Raw genomic sequence first — 19,691 nt, 5'->3', positions numbered from 1 at the left:
AGGGGGAGTGGAGTCAGGTGGTATATAGGAAGTCTCTATATTTTCCTCCTAATTTTGCTATGAGCCTAAAACTAGATTTTTGGGTTTTTTTTCCAGCTGTGCCACATGGCTTGTGGGATCTTAGTTCCCCAACCAGTGATTGAACCCGGATCTCTGACAGTGAAAGCTCCAAGTCCTAACCACTGGACCACCAGGAATTCCCCTAAAACTACTTTTAAAAATAGTTTCTAAATTTAAAAAAATAGATAAGACTGGTAAAATCCAAATAAGGTCTATAGTTTAGTTAATAGTAGTGTCGCAAAGTCCACTTCCTAATTTTGACAATATACTATAGCTAAAGATGTTATCACCGAGGGAAGGTGGGTGCTAGGTATACAGGAACTCCGAGACTTTTTGTGAGTCTAAAATTATTTCAAAATGTTTTTAAATTAAATAAAGCCACTTTTTATTATTGATGTGCAAGGAGACTGGCACAGAATCCACCAGCCCTATGACTGAGAACATTTCTATCAGCAGAGTTATGGGTTCATATGAGCCTAATGGAGAAAACTCCACAGCTGAGTCTGCCTGGTGATCACATTGCTTACAGAATGGCATACGGCTTGTTTATGTGCAAGAAGCAGAGAGCTGAACAGCTGGGCCAAGGGAACAAGCCTGTTCCTGTTTAGAGACTCCTGGCTCAACGCTGGTTCCTCTCGTCCGAGCACCTTCTCTGGCACATCTTTAAGGTCGATTGTGTCAGCCCCACCCTAGGGAATGCATTTTATTTACAGCTGCAAGAAGCACATATAAAACCTTCACTGTTTGTGAACCCTCAGTGGTTTGGTGGGCTTTGCCCGGTGTTTCATAGTCTTTGGATTTTAGGGTGACATAGAAATGCTTTTGGTATGACGTCTACTGTAGGGTTACTTATAACAGCAAGAACTGGGAACGACCAAACTGTCCAATTATGAGGGGAATGTTAAATTAAACTATGATACTCATCCTTATGCAGCCATTAAAAGTAGTTAATAAATGTATTTTCATAAAATGAAAAAAGGCCTATGAAATGAGGATAAAGAAAAAAGGCAATATTTATAATGCCTAAAGTATGTAGGTGCCCCCGTCTGCCCTTTGACTGTGAGGTTATTCTAACTCAGAAGCGAAGTATTCTTAGCAAACCAACCGGCCACTCATTTAAGCCACAATTCTCCAGCAAAGCTTCATCACTGATAAAGCTGACATTTTAATCTCCATCAAAAAAAATGCTCATTTACAGTGTGACCTCAACCATGTCTAAAAATATATCCAAAAATTCCCCCAAGGAAAAGAACCAAAAAGCATTTTCCAAATCTTATTTAGTGAATACATTTTAATTTTATTCTTAAAATAAATACATGAGTGACACCATGTAATTTTAAAAGGCAATACAGGAGTTTGCCTTTATTACAGTGTTTCCTGACACAAATTATATATTGAAAATTACACATCCAGATCTGGAAAGGCAAACTGGTTTCCTCTAGCCAGCCAACTGCAATGGATTAGCTGTATTTGCCCAAGATGTTGAAGTCTCATCTCAGATCAGTAAAACAGTGATGCTTGATTTCTTCATAATGTTTGCTGTGGGTAGGAAAAGGGAATGTAGGAGATGCATACTACATATTTTCTGATATGGATGAAAAATTTCTACCAGACAGATAGATGTGAAAGGAAGAAAAAAGAGTGGGGGAATGCAGTGGGCAGAAAAATGCCCTCCCCAAAGATGACCACGTCCTAATCCCTGGAACCTTATGTGGCAAAAAGGAATTAAGACTACAGCTAGAATTAAGGTTACTGATCCTCTGACTTTAAGATAAGGACATTGTCCTGGGTTATCCAAGTGGGTGCGCTATAATCACAGGGTCCGTTCAAACTGGAAGAGGAGAGTCAGAGGAGGAGAGAGATGAGGGATGCTCTCACCTGGCTTTGAAGACAGACGAAGGGGCCACGAGCCGAGAGTGCAGACGGCCTGTAGGAGCCAGAGAAGAGCAAGGAAATGGATTTTCTCTGACAGCCTCCAGAAAGAACATGTCACCTGCATGTTAGCTCAGTGTGACCTGTGCTGGAATTCTGAACCACAGAACTATAAGACAATAAACTTGTGTTGTTTAAGTTACAAAGCTGGAGTAATTGATCACAACAGTAATGGAAAACTACTACAGGGGTGGACCGAGAGGAAAGGGAAAGGGCAATTACAGTTAGGATGAGGGTGGCTGACAGGAGTCAATTTCATTTTGCCTCATCAGCCCCAGTTAACTGAGAAGCACGACTTACACGCATGTGTGCAAGAAGAGCATCCTGACCTGGAGGAAGGGAGAAGCCCAGGGCTGAATTAGTGGTTCTCATTCAGGCTCAATCGCATCCGCAGCTGGGGCACCGCTCAGCAGGGGGACCCCTACATCCACAGAGAGCCCGTGGGAAACTGGCCATGACCCAGGGCCCAGCTTAGTCGGGCTCCCGAGGCCCCGGAGTACAACCATGTGATGGCAGAAAAAAGCTGAGAACCACATGTGAGAGGGACACCTTCAATCAAATCACCCCCAAATGCACTTCTGCACACAAACCAAAGATTCCACAAATCTGAGGAACAAGTCAATGAGGACTTCAGGGCAGAGAGACTGTCTGCTGTGTCTGGTTAGGAAGGGAAGATGCTCCACACGGAAACTGAGGAATGAATGAGAAGTCTAGCTCCGATTCTGAAACAGCGAGGACAGAAATCAACCTCCCTGGGTCTACACTTCTCATCTATAAAGTGAGAGTTGCCCTAAGTCTGCGTCCTCTAGTCCTACAATTGCACTAGTCTAAGAAAATCCAGAGTCCCCCAAAGAAACACATCTATGAGAGGTGGAATGTGACATTAAGCCCTTAATTTTAATTATGTGCAAAGCATGCAAACATGGAACATCCCAGTTGAGACGTTTTGCACTCCTGCTGGGTGACACGTGGGTCTCACCTGAGAAACTCGTGTTCAGTGCAGACCTGAAAGCAGCTACAGAAGCGACAGGCACAGCAGCCTCAGGTTCCCCAACTGCCCCCTTTCTGCCATCAACGAGGGACTGAGAAGATCTGGTGAGAGACGCTCAGGCCTAGGACTCGGAGGCAAAGCCCCAGTTCTCACTCCCTCACCTCCTGGATAGTCAAAGCACACGAGCCCTCATCCCCCCCGAGCCACCTGGTTTCTTAACTACAAGAGGAGAGATCATGAGGCTTCATGTGACTTCATCCCAAGGCTGTTCTGAGCATCAGATGAGCTTGTCGTCAGGGAGGGTCCTCGTACCTCAAAAGGGGTGACAGACGGCATAGGCTGGCCACTACTGTAACGGCGACTGAAGCCCGTGGACATGGGCCTCGAGGAAAGATCCGTGGGGGTCACTTAACTTATGTGAGATGCAGGTTGTTCAGGTGTCCAATCCGGGCAATGATATCTACTGTGTGGAGATCAGAGTTGAGGGGGGTAAAGCTCCTGGCACAGTGCAGGGACACAGTAGATGCTCAATAAATATAAATGCACCTCTGAGTGTGGTGGCCCAGGGTCCCTCCACGTTCTGCCTACCGCCCTCTGGGACTTAGCAGTGGACACGATTTCAACAAACATCTCAGAGCATCGTGTCCCCACCTTCACATGCACGTGCCAGCAGCAAGAGCATCGATTTTAAGGGTCAAGTTGCTGAGTGCTGAGCAGAATTTTTTATTAAACAAACTCACTGGACCAGAGTTCTTGTTGTCAATAACTGCACCATAAGCAGTGGCCAAGGGGATATTACCATCTACATGAAAGAAACATCAACTGGAGGTATTAAAAGAATAAGGAAAGCCACGGTCTCCCGAGCCCCTGTTACACGCTGGCACCGTGGCGGGCACGTGAGCGCCATTTCCAGCTCCTACAAGCGCCTGCCAACCGGGCATCATCACACCTGCCGTATCAGGGGTTCACCTGAGGCAATCCAGGATCTGACGGCACACACTTGTCCTTAAAGCATGTACCCTTGGCTCTAAATCACTCTAGTTTTTTACGGTGAGAGGGTGCCTTTCTCTAGTCTGCGTCCTCTTACACTCTGTCCCTGGACTTGGTCCCCAAAGTCCAGAGAAGCGCTACACTTGCAGAAGGAGAGGGCGTGCAGTCAGCCGAGCCACGCCCCAGACCCCACGTGCACTGGCTGAGCAGGCCCGGAAGGGAAGGGGACGCTCCAGAACAATGAATGGAGGCTCCCTCCGTCTTCATTTGGAAGAGCGGTGCGCTTCCAACTTGAATGTCCGCTCCAGCGCCGAGCCCCTTACCTTGAAGGAGGCGTGTTGCTCCATGTGCCGCAGCAGCTGTGGCTTCTGGGCTGCTGTGTAGTCGCACACCGTGCACTTGAACTGCTTCCCTGAAAAGAAGGGAGAAGAAGGTGAGCGCCGTCAGGCTCGCAGCCCCTGCGTGTGAGTGGAGCGTGCACGAAGGCGAGAAGATGCCCCGTGCCGTCGGGGGGGGTCCAGAACCTCGGGGGGACTGGCAAGCAAGTGCACAGCCGCCAGGCAGCATGCTCCGTCTAGCCCAGGGGAGGCTGGGGGGCCGGACGCCAGGGGCCTCAGTGTCTCCCCAGGAGTGTGGACGCCACCCCGAGAGCCGACAGCACCTGCAGGATGCGCTTCAGCAAGAGAAGAGATCTGTGTTTTGGAACTCGTAGGAGCGTAAAAGGCAGATTTCAGGAGATGCTAGAGAGAAAACGACAGAGAAGTGTGAAACGTGGGTCTTTTGAGAGGCTTAATGTTTCAGCAATTTATAAACATTCAGTAATGTGATAAACAAGCCCACGTGTTAAATCAATGGATATATGGGGCAGGCTACGTTTTTTACCCCTGAGGAGCAAAAATAAATCCTCAACTTGCAATAATACAAATGTGCAACCAAATAAAAATATGGCCTACTTCTCAGAGCAGCGACGTTCACCATGCAGCTTCTAATGGCTCTAAGCCTCCGGAGGCAGCAATGACCACAGTCACTGCACGTGATGCCACAGAAACACTGGCTCCCTCCGGGAACCTCTCACACCTTTCCTTCCCAGACGAGCTGGGTGAAAAAGCTGTCCACCTCTGCAGCCTCCATGCTCCTTTTCTATCCACTCTTGCGCCCACCCAAAACTGGCAGGTGACACCAGCTCACCCCAAAACCTGTCTCGCCACGGTAACCAGTGACCTCCATGACGCCAAGCCAATGGCGGACTTCAGTCCTTATTTGACAGGACTCTACCGCACGTGGCTCTGCTAACAGGCCGCGCTTGGGAAATCCTCTGCTCCTCTGACTCCACGCCACTACTGCCTCTCCGTGCCTCTCTATTCGTTCTGTGTATCCTGGAAACACTCTCTCCCATCTACAGCTTTTATACACTGAGGTCCCAGAGTGCTCCGGCCCACACCCCCGTTCTTCTCCTTCTACAAGCATCCTTGCATATAAACCTTTGAGGTCAAAATCTACATCTTCTACTCATACTTTTACACCTTCTACCCTTCCCTAAACTTGAGATTTGAGTATTCAACTGTCTGCTGGACTACTGCTTAGCTGTCCCAAATGTCCTAATTTGGACTCTTTGCCTCACCCATCATATGGGTTCCACCTCCAGCCTTCCTAGTTTATCACCCACCTGATCCCCCAAGTCAGAGACCCAGTAGCCTTCCTCAACATCTCCATGACCCCAACTTCACTCACCTTATTTTTTCAGCACCTGATTTCAACTCCCAGTATTTTTCTATTTCTCTCTGTTTCTAAAACCTCCACACTGGTTTAGGCCCTCCTCATTTCTTTCCTGGACAATGGCAAAAGCCACTGCTCAAATGAATTGGTTTCCTTTCTTTCAGGCAACCCTCCCATCCATCTATCACCCACCCACTGCCCCCCTCCATCCATCATCCATCCATCCTGGTGCCCTATCCTCCATCCCTGATCTAACACACAAACTCGTCCACAGCCCTTGCTGCACAGCCCACCAATGACTCCAAATACAGATCAAAGTTGAAGTTCCAAAGCATGGCACAGAAGGCACCCCAAATCAAACGAACTCTCCCCTCCTGATCCCTCTCTCTGACTTCCTGTTTTGCCTTTGCAGTCTAAGAACCCTGAGCCTCTGCTAACATCTTCCATGCCTGAGATGCACTGTCTCTTGGCATGTGGTCATTCTTCACTTTAACTCAAAACTCCAGCTGAACAACATCTCCGGTATAAGCGGGCTAAGAGCCAGCCCCCTGCAGCTCCCACACACACTCTCACACACTCTGTCCATACCCTGGCCCTGCAGCATGGTCATGACCTGCCATTGGCCTCCCATCGGCAGGAACCACGTCTTAGTCATCTGGGCACTCCTAGTGCCTGAGCGCCTGGCGCACACTGAACATATTCTGCGCGTTCTACTAAACTGAGCTGGGCAAGAAGCAAAAAGGGAAACTTTGTACATCTTACTTGACTAATGCTCTCAAGAGCAGCAGCAAAAGGGAAACAAGAATATAAACATGTTAATACTGCAATTGTACCTATCATTCCAGGCGAAGGACCCCCGAACTCTAGATTCTACTAATTCTGCAAGTCCAAAGCATGAGGAAAACTTTGTCATGTGTAAGGCAGGAAAGTCATAATTAGAGTGCAGTTAACACCTGCCCTTGAACACAGTACCATCGTTTCCAAACAGAAGGGCTATGCACGGCTCCACGTGTCCTCGGACACCCACGCTTCTCCACGGGTGTGTGACTCGCCTAAACACATCGCAACTGTACCAGGCAGCCTGAGCAGAATGGTGTCTAGGTTCCCCACCGGCACCGTGCGGGGAGGAAAGCTGAGAAACCCATTCTCCACGTTGATAGATATTTTCACTCACTACCAATACACCTGGATCAAAGAGTAGGAGATTAAGCTAAAAATGATTAGTGCCTGAAATGAATAAATGGCATCACCTCGTTTGAGGTCCACAGACAACCTTTTATGAATATACTCCCAGGGCTCGCCAGAGACAAGGAAAGAAGGCAGCTCTTAAAAGCCATCCCTTAGGAGGCGTCAGAGCGCAGGCAATAAATGCTACAAATGTTTTCAGCGACCACTGACGCCCTGCCACCGAACAGGCTGGGAGAGCGCTTGACATAATCTTTTGCTGCCTAATTAAAATAATGCAATATAGATGCATGACTAACCGTAAAAATGTAATGATTTGAGACTATCAGATTGTTTTCTATCAAGATACTCCTGAGAATCAAAGGGAGAATTGTCTCAAAAATGCAGTATTTACCCGGGGTTAGAGTGACCTCAAAGGGCTGGTAGGTGCACAGCAAATGGCTGTATCGGATGTGAGTCACAGAGCAGCCCAGGAAAAGAAAGGAATGATGACAAAGACAAAATGAGGTGGACTTTTTTAAAAACTTAATTCATTTTGCACACAGCATGCCCGGCTAGCTCTACCTACCGAGCTGCTGGCCGTCAGCAGCTGTGCCAGGACTTGGCGTGTCTGATCTCCTCGCGCTCCCCAGAACCCGGGGAGGCAAGGCAGGGTACCCTTCTTATGGATGAGGAACTAGGAACAAGAAGCTGAGCAACCTGCCAGGGTGTGAAGCAGTCGGTGGCAGAGCCTGGATTTGGACCCCAAAGCTCTGACTCAGCTACATAAGAATACTCTCGGCTAATAAGGACATGGAACGATTTCCCCAAAGGGAACAAGGAATTTCCAACAGCAAGGGGCACATGTGAGCCACACGCGTAAAGCCTGGTCCCGCAGGATGGCGGCCCCGGGAAGCACCAGTGTGGCAGGGGAGGGGCGCTCTCCTGCAGCCCAGGCCAGCTCACCTGTGAGGCCCGGGGCTCATTCCTCCCTGCTGCTCAGCGTGTTCCCACTAGAAAAATGGGGAGGCAACCTCTGCCTGCTGCCAGGATGGGCTCAGACTCTGGGTGGCAAGCACCCGAAAAGTGATCCCCTGAGAGAAGAGGCTGAGGGTGTGTGCAGGTGACCCAGCAGCGGACCCTGCTCTGCCACGGCCACTGGGGCAGCGCCCCTCAAATCCTAGTGCTTTGACCTCCCTGACACTCTCGGGGACAATCCGAGGATAGGTCCAATTAAGCCAGCCTGAGATAATATTCCTTAAAATAGAAAGAATACAAACAGAGAAAGGAAAATGATAACGTGTAAGTAACTTATAATATCAGAGTTCACAGAAGGCCTTCCGCATCCTGCCCCCAGCAACTGCTCTGGCCTTGTCTCCACCCACAGCAAGCCGTGACCACCTGGCAATGGCTGGTGGGACCCTCCCCGTTACCTCCTGTGCTCAGCCATGACCCTCGCCCCCCTCTCTCCACCCCAGGGACATAGCACAGTCACGCCACCTCCGGGCCTTTGCACTTGCTCTTCTGGGGCCTGGGGTGCCCTTCCTTCCATGCTTTGCTGGCTGGTTTCCCTTCCATGACCATCCCCATCTTCCTTTACTGATTCATTTGTGACAACCCTCATCTTGTAACATTTTCATATTGAAATTGAACCGTTTCACATTCATATTTTCATATCTCAATTTTCTCAAAATTTAAGGTATTTTTTCATATCTCAATTGTAATATACCCCCTATTTTATTGATTTATCTTGTTTCTCATTTAGCTTCATGACAGTGGGGTGTTTAGTTTCTGCTTTGGTTGTGGTTCGTACTACCCGCTGCTGTATCCAAAGTGCCTAATTCCAAGTGGCTCACCAATTCATCTCTGGTTGGTCCATCTGGCGCCCTCGGTGGGTTGCAGGTACTTTGGGGACAGGGACAGTAGACTTCTCATTCCACATCCTCGTGCCCGGCAGCGAAGGCATGCCAGCTATGAGGCTAGCGGCAAGTCACAGGGCCGTCCCAGCAGGATGCCTGCGCAGCCACGCGCCCTCTCCCTCCCCACAGTCACCACCATCACACAGGGCACCTCCAGAGCCTTGTATATGGCCCTGCCCACCATCCCTGCACTCCCAGCCACAGGTGATGGGACCGCTGTGGACCAGTGACCCAAGCTGAGCCAGGAATCTGAAGCCTGTAACTCAGAAGCTACTGGTCATTATACTTTCACTCTGTGGATGAAATAAGAACACAAACCAGTCTGCAAAGGGAGACAGAGACAGAACATCAGAACCAGGAGGCAGAGAGGAGCAAAGGTGAGTGACGAAGACATCCGCTCAGCAAGCACTCCCTGAGGGGCCACTGTGTGCGGGGACCAGGCCGGACCCCTGAGCACAGCAGTGAGCAGACAGTGGAGCCCCTGCCCTCGTGGAGCTCACGGCCTCTAAGGACAAGAAGCAAATAAATCACTACAAATCACAATGGGCTATGGAGGAAACGGACAGGGCAGTGGAGGAGGAGGAGGCCGGGACGGGGTGTGGCCACGGGGCTGAGCCATCAGGGAAGGCCTCTGTGAGGAAGCGACGGTCAAGCTAAGGTGGGAGGTTGACAGGGCCCAGCCACAAGAAGAGGAGGTGAGGACAGTCCTGTGAAGAAGCAACGGAAAACGCAAGGATCGCAAGTCTCTGTACGATATAATAAATGTCCCTTTTCTGTTTCAGTGACCTCAAGTGAGTTTCTGACAATGGCAACCAAGAGTCCCAGCAAATACAGCTGTTGAATGAATCAGTGGGTGCATGAATATAAAACACCAAGGCCCCTCAAGGCAAAGACATAAAAAAGGACATGAACAAACAATGCACTCAAGAGAGGATTAAATCCGACTTAATTAATCAAGAGAAGTCCAATGACAGCAAACACTTGCACACAGCGCTATGAACCCATCAACGTTACAAATTCCTCATGCACGTTACTCATGTAATCCAGCTAATCCTCTAATTCACCTGATCGATTTCATGATTATCAAATCCCTAAAAAGTATAATAAAATGGTAAGATCTGATATCCATTAAACTAAGAAACTGAACATGTTTAATATCATGCAAATATGAACGAGTTCAGTGAGAACACTGTCATGTTTCTGGTACAATTTTTTTGAAAAGTAAGCTGGCCGTGCAATGCATGATTCAAGCCACCAAAACGAAAGAGCCACCCTGCTCCTGGAAATATGTCCTAAGGAATTAATTCTTCCATTAATTAATTAATGCAAGAAAGCATTCCCTGCAACATAAGCTGTAATAACGGGAGGACAAAAGAAAACAATACATTGCCCCAAAATAAGAGAATGGTTATGTAACTCATGGATCACCATCTTAATGGAACATTATACACCTCTTAAATGTATTATTCATGGACTCTACAGCAACAAAAACTAATAGTAATTTTAAAGCTAAAAGAATGATATTTATCCTTTAATCACAACTATGTAATCATTCCATCTGAACAGGAATAAAGGTTGAAAAAAAAGTTTTAAAGAATAATTCATTTGTTGTGTGATAGAACTGTGGGCATACTTGTAGGAAGGGGTTAGATTTTTGTGACTGTGCTTTTAATGTTTTCTGTGTAACAGAAAAGCATTTCCGGTAAATTAGCACCCATCTCTGAAAGGCTGGGATGTTGGATCCCATTTGCTATTGCCCACAGTCCGGAAGACGGGTCTTTCAACGTGGAACAATAAAGTGGTATCAGTGGTTCCCAAACTTGAAGCTCAAAAGAGTTCACTGTCTTTTAAAACACCGCCCAGCCTTGATTAGCTGTACACTGACTTAGGCATCTCTGCCCCTCCTCTTTGCACAGAAAAGACAGTGGCCTAATTCTGTGAATCATCTCAGGGTGGTTATTTCTTGTCTTCTGAGTCAGGATTGAACCTTTCTCAACACTCAGAAGTCATTCTGAGCCAATTCTCGTCAGTAAGGAGAACAAAAGAAAGCAGAGTCATACCACTCTCTAGAGAAACACTCTTTTGAGGGAAGCACTCCAAGCTTACTGCAAAAACACTGGCACAATGAGAAAAGCTAACTGAAGGTACAAAGTCTTCCTCGTTACAAACGACAGACTTTAGAATCTCAGTTACTTATGAAATTCTTGTTTGATCCAGAGGCCCAGATGTTAAACGTCAAAATCACAACCCAGATGAACCTTACAAATTTAACGAGCAAAGGAAAAAGCCAGACACAGAAGAGCACATTTATACGAATCAGTTTATATGAAGTTCAAAGACAGGACAGATCGCCTTCTGGTGTCAGAAGTCCGGGTAGTGGCTATCTTGAGGAGCAGTGAAGGGCAACAGCTCAGGGGACGGGTGAGGAGGGCTCCTGAGGGGCCGGCAATGTTCGTGTCTCATCCTAGGATGTGGTTACACGGTGTGCTTCCTTTGTGATAATCCACTGAGTGGAACACTTAGCAATTATGCATTTTTTGTATGTGTGTGATACTTTAAAAATGTGAAAACAACAACAATACAAGAACCAAACAGTCAGGCTACCTTCTCCAGAAGGGGCTCAGGAACTGGCACCAAATTAGTTCAGGAAAGACAAGATGTGACGGGTAGTTCAAGGATAAAGTGTGAGGGCTGCGTGGCGGTGTGTGAATGACCCTGGCGGCTGTTGCAGGCGGTAAGAAAAAAGACACAGTCGGCAATCTCCGCACCTGTGCTTTCCCGTCAGGCGTCCTTCTGAGTGCTGGGCTTGCTGAGATTTCCACTGCGGATACTGCTGCTCGCTCTGGAAACACAGGGTTTCACCAGCGGCTCCTATCTTCCTCAAAATGTGTGATGGTGCAACTCCCGTTCAAAGATGGGAGATCGTGGGGTAGAAATGTCACCTCCACTACTTCTGTTCCTCCCTCAGTAGGTGAGGTACCATCTTTGCAGAACCTCCGTTTTCAAGTTTCCTCTGGGAGGAGAGTACTTCACGGCCAACTGGCTGATGGAACAAAGCTGATCTCTGACCTGCGGACACTGGCTGGGCCTGGCAGTGGGATGCAGGCTAAATCAGGTACCACCAGAAAAAGCCCAGGGTCTGGAGGCAGGCTATCCTGAGCTCAGCCCTTGACTCAGGTCTTAGGCAGAAATCTAGTCAGCTTGTCCTGCCAGGTAGAGGGGACAGGATTTGGAGGTGGGATGGGGGAGAAAAGGAACAGAAGTCCCTGTTATTCTGCCTTGGGTTAGACATCGAGAGGTGCCCCCAACCCTGGGAGGGTTAGGACTGCCCTTCCTGCTAAATTTCCTTCTGCTCTGGAAGGAAAGGTGCACGTGCAAGAGCGCGGGGCTGGGGAGGGGGGCAGCGGAGCACCTGCCCTGCTGAGGCCCCTGGGCTCAAGCAGGAGATTCTCCTGAGTAGAGGAGACGGGCTCCGCTCCTAAAAATAAAGCTAGTCATCCTCACCTGCTGGCAGCTGTGTGGGGCTCACTCCAGGATATATAAAGCCCCCAGCCTCGTGACCAGCACTTAGAAAATGCACAGCACCTTGGCGAGGATGTGGTAAAAAGGGAACACGTACATTGTTGTCGGGAATGTAAACTGGTCCAACCACAATGGAAAATAATATGGGGTTTCTCAGAAAATTACAAACTGATCTACCGTATGATCCAGCAATTCCACTACTAGTATATACCCAAAAGAAATGAAAAATAGGATTTCAATGAGATATATGCATTCCCACGTTTATTGCAGCATTATTCACAATAGGCAAGATATGGAAACAACTTAAATGCCCATCAACAGATGAATGGATAAAAAACATGTGGCGTGCGCACACACACACACACACACACACACACACACTGGAATATTATTTGGCCGTGAGAGAGGACAATATCCTCCATTTCCAACAATATGGATGGACCTTGAGCACATGATGCTAAGTGAGATAAGTCAGACAGAGAAAAACAAGTACTGTATGATATCACTTATACGTGGAATCTAAAAAATCAAAAGCAAAGAGTAAAGTACTGGTTAATGGGGATGAGGGAGAGAAGGAGGGAGGGATAAAAACTGATGTTATTTAAGGGTACAAACTTGCAACAAGTAGTACATACGCCATAGTGATGCTTTTTCTTTTTTTTTTTTTTTTTTTTACTTTTTGGATGCACCACACGGCATGTGGGATCTTAGTTCCCTGGCCAGGGATTGAACCCGCGCCCCCTGCAGTGGAAGCACAGTCTTAACCGCTGGACCACCAGGGAAGTACCACCATAGTGATCTAACACACAGTATAATGAATATAGCCAACAATACTATACTACAGCTATATAATGAGATAAATATCACTGCAATGGCAATCATGTTATTGATACAACATATAAATGCATCAAAGCAACACGTTATACACCTTACATTTACCTAATGTTGTATGTCAAATATATTCAATAAAATTAAAAAATACTTAATCATCACAAGAAAGAAATTTTAACTAGGTGATAGATGTTAACTAAACTTATTGTGGTAGTCACTTCACAATATATACATATATCAAATCATTATGTTGTACACCTTAAGCTAATACATTATATATGAGCTATAGTTCAATAAAACTGGAAAAAAATACTTTAAAAAAAAGGGTAACACACACCACCTGCTGGCTTCCTTTGTTTCCTACTGCACCCTCGTCTGCTTGATGAGTTTCCCCGAGGATGGTTCCAGCTGCTTCGTTTCTTTAAATAGAGCTCTATATAAAACCAGGGCCGAATGGAATGGCAGAAAAATCTTAAACCGTCAGAAGAAAATAAAACTGTCCCCTTGTCTTCTGGCATTTGGATTCCATCAGAAACCAAAGAAAGACAGTGATGGAAAACTTCTGTTTTAAGGCAACATGTTTGGAATATCTGCTAAATTAAATAACTCCTGCCAAATCAAACTTCATGTGTACCTCAAACTTGAAGGAACACTAAAATATTTAAAGAAAGAAATCTGCATAAATATGAACTATTACTGGTAATATATGGAGGCATAAAAGTGAAAATGCCTTCTTATGACTGTTTATCCAGTCTTACTGAAAAAGGTGGTATTTTGCATAAGCAAATTTTTCAGAAAACTGCCTTTACCCTTTTCAACACTGATACTCACTCTTTAAATATTAACTCTTGCACTGTGCCTTCCTAAAGAAGGAATATTTGAGAGAAGAGTAATTTGATCTTTCCTAAATGATACAGATGATGTAGATTAATCACCACAAATATCCATTTGTACACTGTGTCGAGAGTGGCTGGGAACATGAGAATACTGATCCCTAACGGAGCAGGTATACGTACACCACTTAGAATGAACCCACACTCAACGTGAACCCAACAAACCTCCCCAGAACCCCACTGTGGTAAGCTGATAATGCCCTCCCCCCAAAATACCCAGGTCCTAAACCCCAGAACCTGTAAACATTACCTTATATGCAAAAGGGATTTTGCAGATGTGCTCAAGTTAAAGATCTTGAGATAGGAGATGAGCCTGGATTATCCAGGTGGGCCCAATGAAATCGCAAGGGTCCTTATAAGAGAGAGGCAGGGGGTTCAGACTCCGAGAGGAGATGTGATGAAAGAAACAGAGGGAGAGAGAGAGGGGGTGAGAGCTATGGTGCTGGCTTTGAGATGAAGGGGGTGCTCATAAGCCAAAGGATATAGGCAGCCTCTAGAAGCCAGAGAGGTTAAAGAAACAGATTCTCCCCTGGGGCCTCCAGAAGAAATGCAGCCCTGCTGACAGCCTGATTTTAGACTTCTGACCTCCAGAGCTGTCACATAATAAATCTGTGTTGTTTTAAGCCACTAAACTTGTGGTAGTTTGTTACAGCAGCCATAGGAAACTAATACATGCCCATACACAGGAACCTTCATCACCCCCATGTTAGGGATGACAGAGCACCTGTTCAAGGTCATTCAGACAGGAAGTGGTTCCGACCTGGGACTGCCCCCGTGAGCCCAAGGTTTTACTCACTCTGCCGTACTGCCTCTCTACACAGCCTGGTACACACGGGTCTGCCGCCTAAAGTGAGAGAAGCACCCTGCAGGAAGCATAACAGGCATTTTGCAGCAGGCATTTTGCAAAGCACACATCTTCGCGGTTCTGGCATCTGCAGTAATTTGTGAGATGGCAACTCAGAACAGAAATAGCTACAGCAATAAACAGGCAGTTTAAGAAGTCTCTGTACTTTAACAGCTGAACTTGAAGCAGCTTAGGGACGGATGATTCTCTGTAATTAGTACATCAGTTTTGATACAAGGAGGAATGGATCAGCATTAGAAAGAGAAAGAAACAGAAGGCAGAGCTCGATAAAAGACCAGGAAAGAGCAAGGCACCAGAACAGGATTAAATTAGAGTCTCTGTGCCAGGTATTTGCAGCTGAGACCCCTCTACCCAGGTGAGGTTGTAGGTAACCAAGCCTTATTCAACAGTTAATCTGTGTATTAGTCTAAGCTAACTGTTCAGTAAGCTGTACAGTTCATTTTATAGTATGAGCTCAGTTATTCTTTTTTTTTTTAATTGGAGTATTTTTGCTTTACAATGTTGTGTTAGTTTCTGCTGTGCAACGAAGCTATATGTATACATATATACATATAGCTATACATATATCCCCTCCCTCTTGGACCTCCCTCCCACCCCCACCCCATCCCACCCACCTAGGTCACCACAGAGCACCGAGCTGAGCTCCCTGTACTATACAGCAGGTTCCCACTAGCTGTCTGTTTTACACATGGTAGTGTATTTATGTCAATCCTAATCTCCCAATTCGTCCCACCCTCCTCTTCCCCCACTGTGTGCACATGTCCGTTTTCTACATCTGCCTCTCTATTGCTGCCCTGCAAATAGGTTCATCTGTACCATTTTTCTAGGTTCCACATATATGCGTTAATATATTCTTATGCTTTATAAAAACCTCAGAAAAAGAGTTTCAGGTGGCCCCAGACAGGGTGCACACAGAAACTGGGACTCCTGGGTCCTAAAGTCAGCCCTCCCCTCTCCTGCCCATCACCCAGACACCAGGCCGTGGAGATAAGCCACGGAAACCTACTGTGTTCACACTGTTGCCCCACTCCCACCCCTGACCCTCGACCTGTTCTCCAGGAGTAAGCTGGAGGAAGGCTAAGAGGGACGAGACCAGTCTCACTGAAGCCTAGTAAAGGAACCTGGTAAGATCAACCATCTGGCTGCTCAGGTACCATTTTCTTTTAACTTCTGGTTCTAGAGTGTGTGTTTATAGAAGTAAAAAGACTATGGAAAAGTGCAGCTACTCTACGCTAGAGTGACTGTGTTTTTCAGAGGAAAGAGGAGATTAAAAAACTCCATACTTACCTCTCCTAGAATATTTCAATGTGTAGCCATGGGATCTCTTATCATAAATCGAAGAAGCAAGGGAAAAAGTGGTACTTCCTCCACTCAGACCTAATTTCCACATTCAGCTCTCCACCTGTCCAGTTACTACACACACAAGAGTGCATGAAGCTTGGATAATTCCTCTTTGTAAATTTTACCAGAAAACTTCTTATCTCCAGTGTATGAGGGCAGGTTGGATTGGGAGAAGGAGGGGACCAAAGGAATTAGCACTGAACTTCAAAGAGCTTTTTATTTCATGATTAGAGAATTCTTGTTTGATTATGTAACCTAAAGGCACTGCACCATTTAACCTCCCCCATCTGCTCTGGGTGGGCAGAATCATGTATAAAACTCTAGACCACACATCACGTGTCTAGACCCTCTTTAAAGTCAAAAGCGGGGAGATGTGTTACCAGCATGACTTCTGCATTAAATTCTTGCACCCACTGGCATACATGCAAAGGGTTTAATCGGGCCCTTTACAGATCAGTATCTCTCTTCGTACATATCAACTGGCAAACCTTTCTAACAGAAACCTTCATCCGTTCTGGCCTATCTCTTCTAAGGCACAGTAATGAGCTCCTCTGGGAAACAGGAATGAATAAACAGGAATAGATCACTTTAAAGAAGCCAATACAAGTGAAAAGTTAGATTCGCAAGCAGGTAAAGGAGAGGGTAATTACTCAATTCCTTTCTACTTCATTAAAAGATACCCAAGAAGATTCATTTAACAGTGAGTTCCTCTACCGTATTTTAAGATTTCTAACTCGCAAGCATTTGATTTGCTAGAACTATCTGGGAGATGAGATGCAGAAAAGAATTGGCACTTTCTGAGTGCTCCTACATCCCATCCACTTTATGTAAGGCACTTTACATTTTCCTTCACTCATTCAATCAACAAAAATTTATTGAGCACCTACTACAAGTCAGGCACTGTTAGGTGCTGGGGATACAAAACAAAGCCAAGGGGGCTTCCCTGGTGGCGCAGTGCTTGAGAATCTGCCTGCCAATGCAGGGGATACGGGTTCGAGCCCTGGTCTGGGAAGATCCCACATGCCACGGAGCAACTGGGCCCGTGCGCCACAATTACTGAGCCTGCGCATCTGGAGCCTGTGCTCCGCAACAAGAGAGGCTGCGACAGTGAGAGGCCCGTGCACCGCGATGAAGAGTGGCCCCCGCTTGCCGCAACTAGAGAAAGCCCTCGCACAGAAACGAAGACCCAACACAGCCATAAATTAATTAATTAATTAATTTTAAAAAATAGTAAGGTTATGATGCTGGTATATAGTATTAAAAAAAACAAAAAAAACAAAACCAATAGAGTAAGTCAAAAATCCCTGCTTGAGGAGCTTACAGTCTAATGGAAGATACAGAAAATCATGAAAATATATATATATTGCACATTAGAGAAAGATAGCTCTAAGAAGAAACAGTAAGAAACATGGAAGAAAGTATGAAGTTAGTGGGAGAGTTCCAGTGGTAGAGACAGAAAAAAAAAGACAAACAAGAAAACTATACAGTACACTAGAGAAAGATAAGCCAAAAGAAAAACATAAACAGGAAGGGATTTGGGATGATCTGGTGGGATGTGGAGATTTTAAAGACACAGTGTAGCCAGGGAAGGCCTTCCTGAGAGAAGGACTCTTGAGTGGGACCTGAAGGCCATGAACGAAGTATCCATTCAGGCATCTGCGGGGGAAGAACACACCAGGCAGGGGGAGGGCAAGTACCCTGAGATGGGCATGTACCTGGCAGATCTGCAGAGCAGGGAGGAGACCGACCCGTCTGGAGAGGTGAGAGTCAGGGGAGAGCAGCGCAGATGAGGCCAGAGACGGGGGCGGGGTGAGGGGGTCAGAGAGATCACAGTTAGGATTTTGGCAGTCACTCTGAGACGCGTGCAAGAGGACTGACTGTGGGGACAGGGCAGAAGCAGGAAAAGCAGCTGGGACACAACTGCAAGAACAGAGGCAAGAGGGGACAGCGGCCAAGCCGTGAGGACGCCCAGAAGTGGCAGAATTCTGGATCACGTCGAGGCAAGAACACACAGGATTTGCTAAAGGACCATCTGCAGGGTGTGAGCAAGACAGTCAGGAGTGACTCGAAGTTTCTGACCCGAGCGCCTGAAAAGGAGCTGCATTTACTGAGATGGGGTAGAGCAGGGGTTGGCAAACTACGGCCCGTGGGCCGAATCCAGCCTGCTTCCTGTTTTGTAACAGCTGGGGGTTAAGAATGGCTTGGACATGTTTCAAGGTTTGTGAAAACAAACTAACTAAAATGAAGAAGAATATGCAGCAGAAGCCCTAGGTGACACTCAAAACCTAAAAAATGTACTGTGTCTTTACAGAGTTTGGTGGCCCCTGGACCACAGGAGATGCACGTGCTAAGTCTGAGGGGCCTTCCAGACACAGGCACAGATGCTGAGTGGGCAGCGGCAGACGCAGGGCTGAAGGCTGGGGGCGAGGACGGGGCTGGAAATGGAAGTTTGGAAGCGTTCACGTAAACGGTGTGTAAAGCCATGAGGCAGAGAGAATCACCTAGGGTGAGGGTGTAGAAGGAAGAGTCCTCGGATTGAGCCCTGTGGCCTTGCAAGATGTAGAGGTCAGAGCTGAGGAGGCACCAGGAAAGGAGACTGAGGGGCAGCCAGAAGCATGGGAAAAAGCCCAGACGAGGAGGGATGCATCGCCTGCCCTTCCAACCTCGCACCCGCTAGGCGAGGGGGGTATAATTATTCCCACTTCACAGAGGAGGAGACTGCGGCTCAGAGAAGCCACTGAGCCGAGGTCACCCTACCAGGCAGCGGCAGGCAAGACTCAAGCCTGCCTGAGGAGCAACCTGCTGAATTATTACTGATACAACTGCGCGGAAAACCAAATAATTTCAGGCAGGCTTTAAAGCCATGCCTGCTTCTAAATAAAGAGCTAACGCTATGGTTACAGGCTGGGAGCCTCATCAAGGTAGCCAGGCCCCTAGTATGAGCACATTTCCCCGAGGAATTCAAAGCATGTTTCAGCTGTTGTCAAACAGCTCATGAGGCCATCCAGTTCACCCAAAGAAATAATAATTAAATGAGAAAAACCAGATGTCCACAAAAAAAAAAGAAGAAAAAGGAATAATATATGTATGCATAATATTATAATTTTTTAAACAGTATCTTGCCAAACAATGTACTAGAGCAAAGATCATCAAAACAAACCAAAATCCCAGAATACACCCAACATCTTGAGAAATTCTGGCATTTCAAAACAAAATGGAAAGGACTGATTTCTCAATAAATATGCTGAGTCAACTGATAACTGTTGAGAAACAAAGAATCCTATGACAGACCTTGCACCAGAATAAATGTCAAGAATATTGAATTTCATAAATGTTATAAACCCACGAAATAAAACTTGAAGAAAATACAAAAGAACTTTCCCCTAAGATGGGGAAGGTTTCTTTTAACATAGAGAAATAAATGGAAATAGGAAAAAACATAAAGGAAGAGACTGACAAATTTAAAT

The 19,691-nt window shown here is 46.5% G+C and overlaps 1 protein-coding gene across 6 annotated transcripts in view; it reads right to left on the bottom strand.

Moving 5' to 3' along the window:
- ZFAT (zinc finger and AT-hook domain containing) overlaps positions 1-19,691 on the bottom strand; it is a 404,316-nt gene that overhangs the window by 285,676 nt on the left and 98,949 nt on the right. For all 6 annotated transcript variants that reach the window (XR_014236662.1, XM_082364604.1, XM_082364603.1 and 3 more), the window contains one exon: positions 4,297-4,385. Coding sequence is in view for 5 of the 6 variants with exons in the window: in XM_082364604.1 (XP_082220730.1) it covers positions 4,297-4,385 (89 nt within the window). In the remaining variant the exon portion in view is untranslated. The remainder of the gene's footprint in view (positions 1-4,296; positions 4,386-19,691) is intronic.

This window comes from Balaenoptera borealis (assembly GCF_965194805.1).
Source record: "Balaenoptera borealis genome assembly, chromosome: 17".
Taxonomy (NCBI): domain Eukaryota; kingdom Metazoa; phylum Chordata; class Mammalia; order Artiodactyla; family Balaenopteridae; genus Balaenoptera; species Balaenoptera borealis.
The sequence above is the reverse complement of the archived record's forward strand: the minus strand, read 5'-3'. Positions and strand labels throughout refer to the sequence as shown.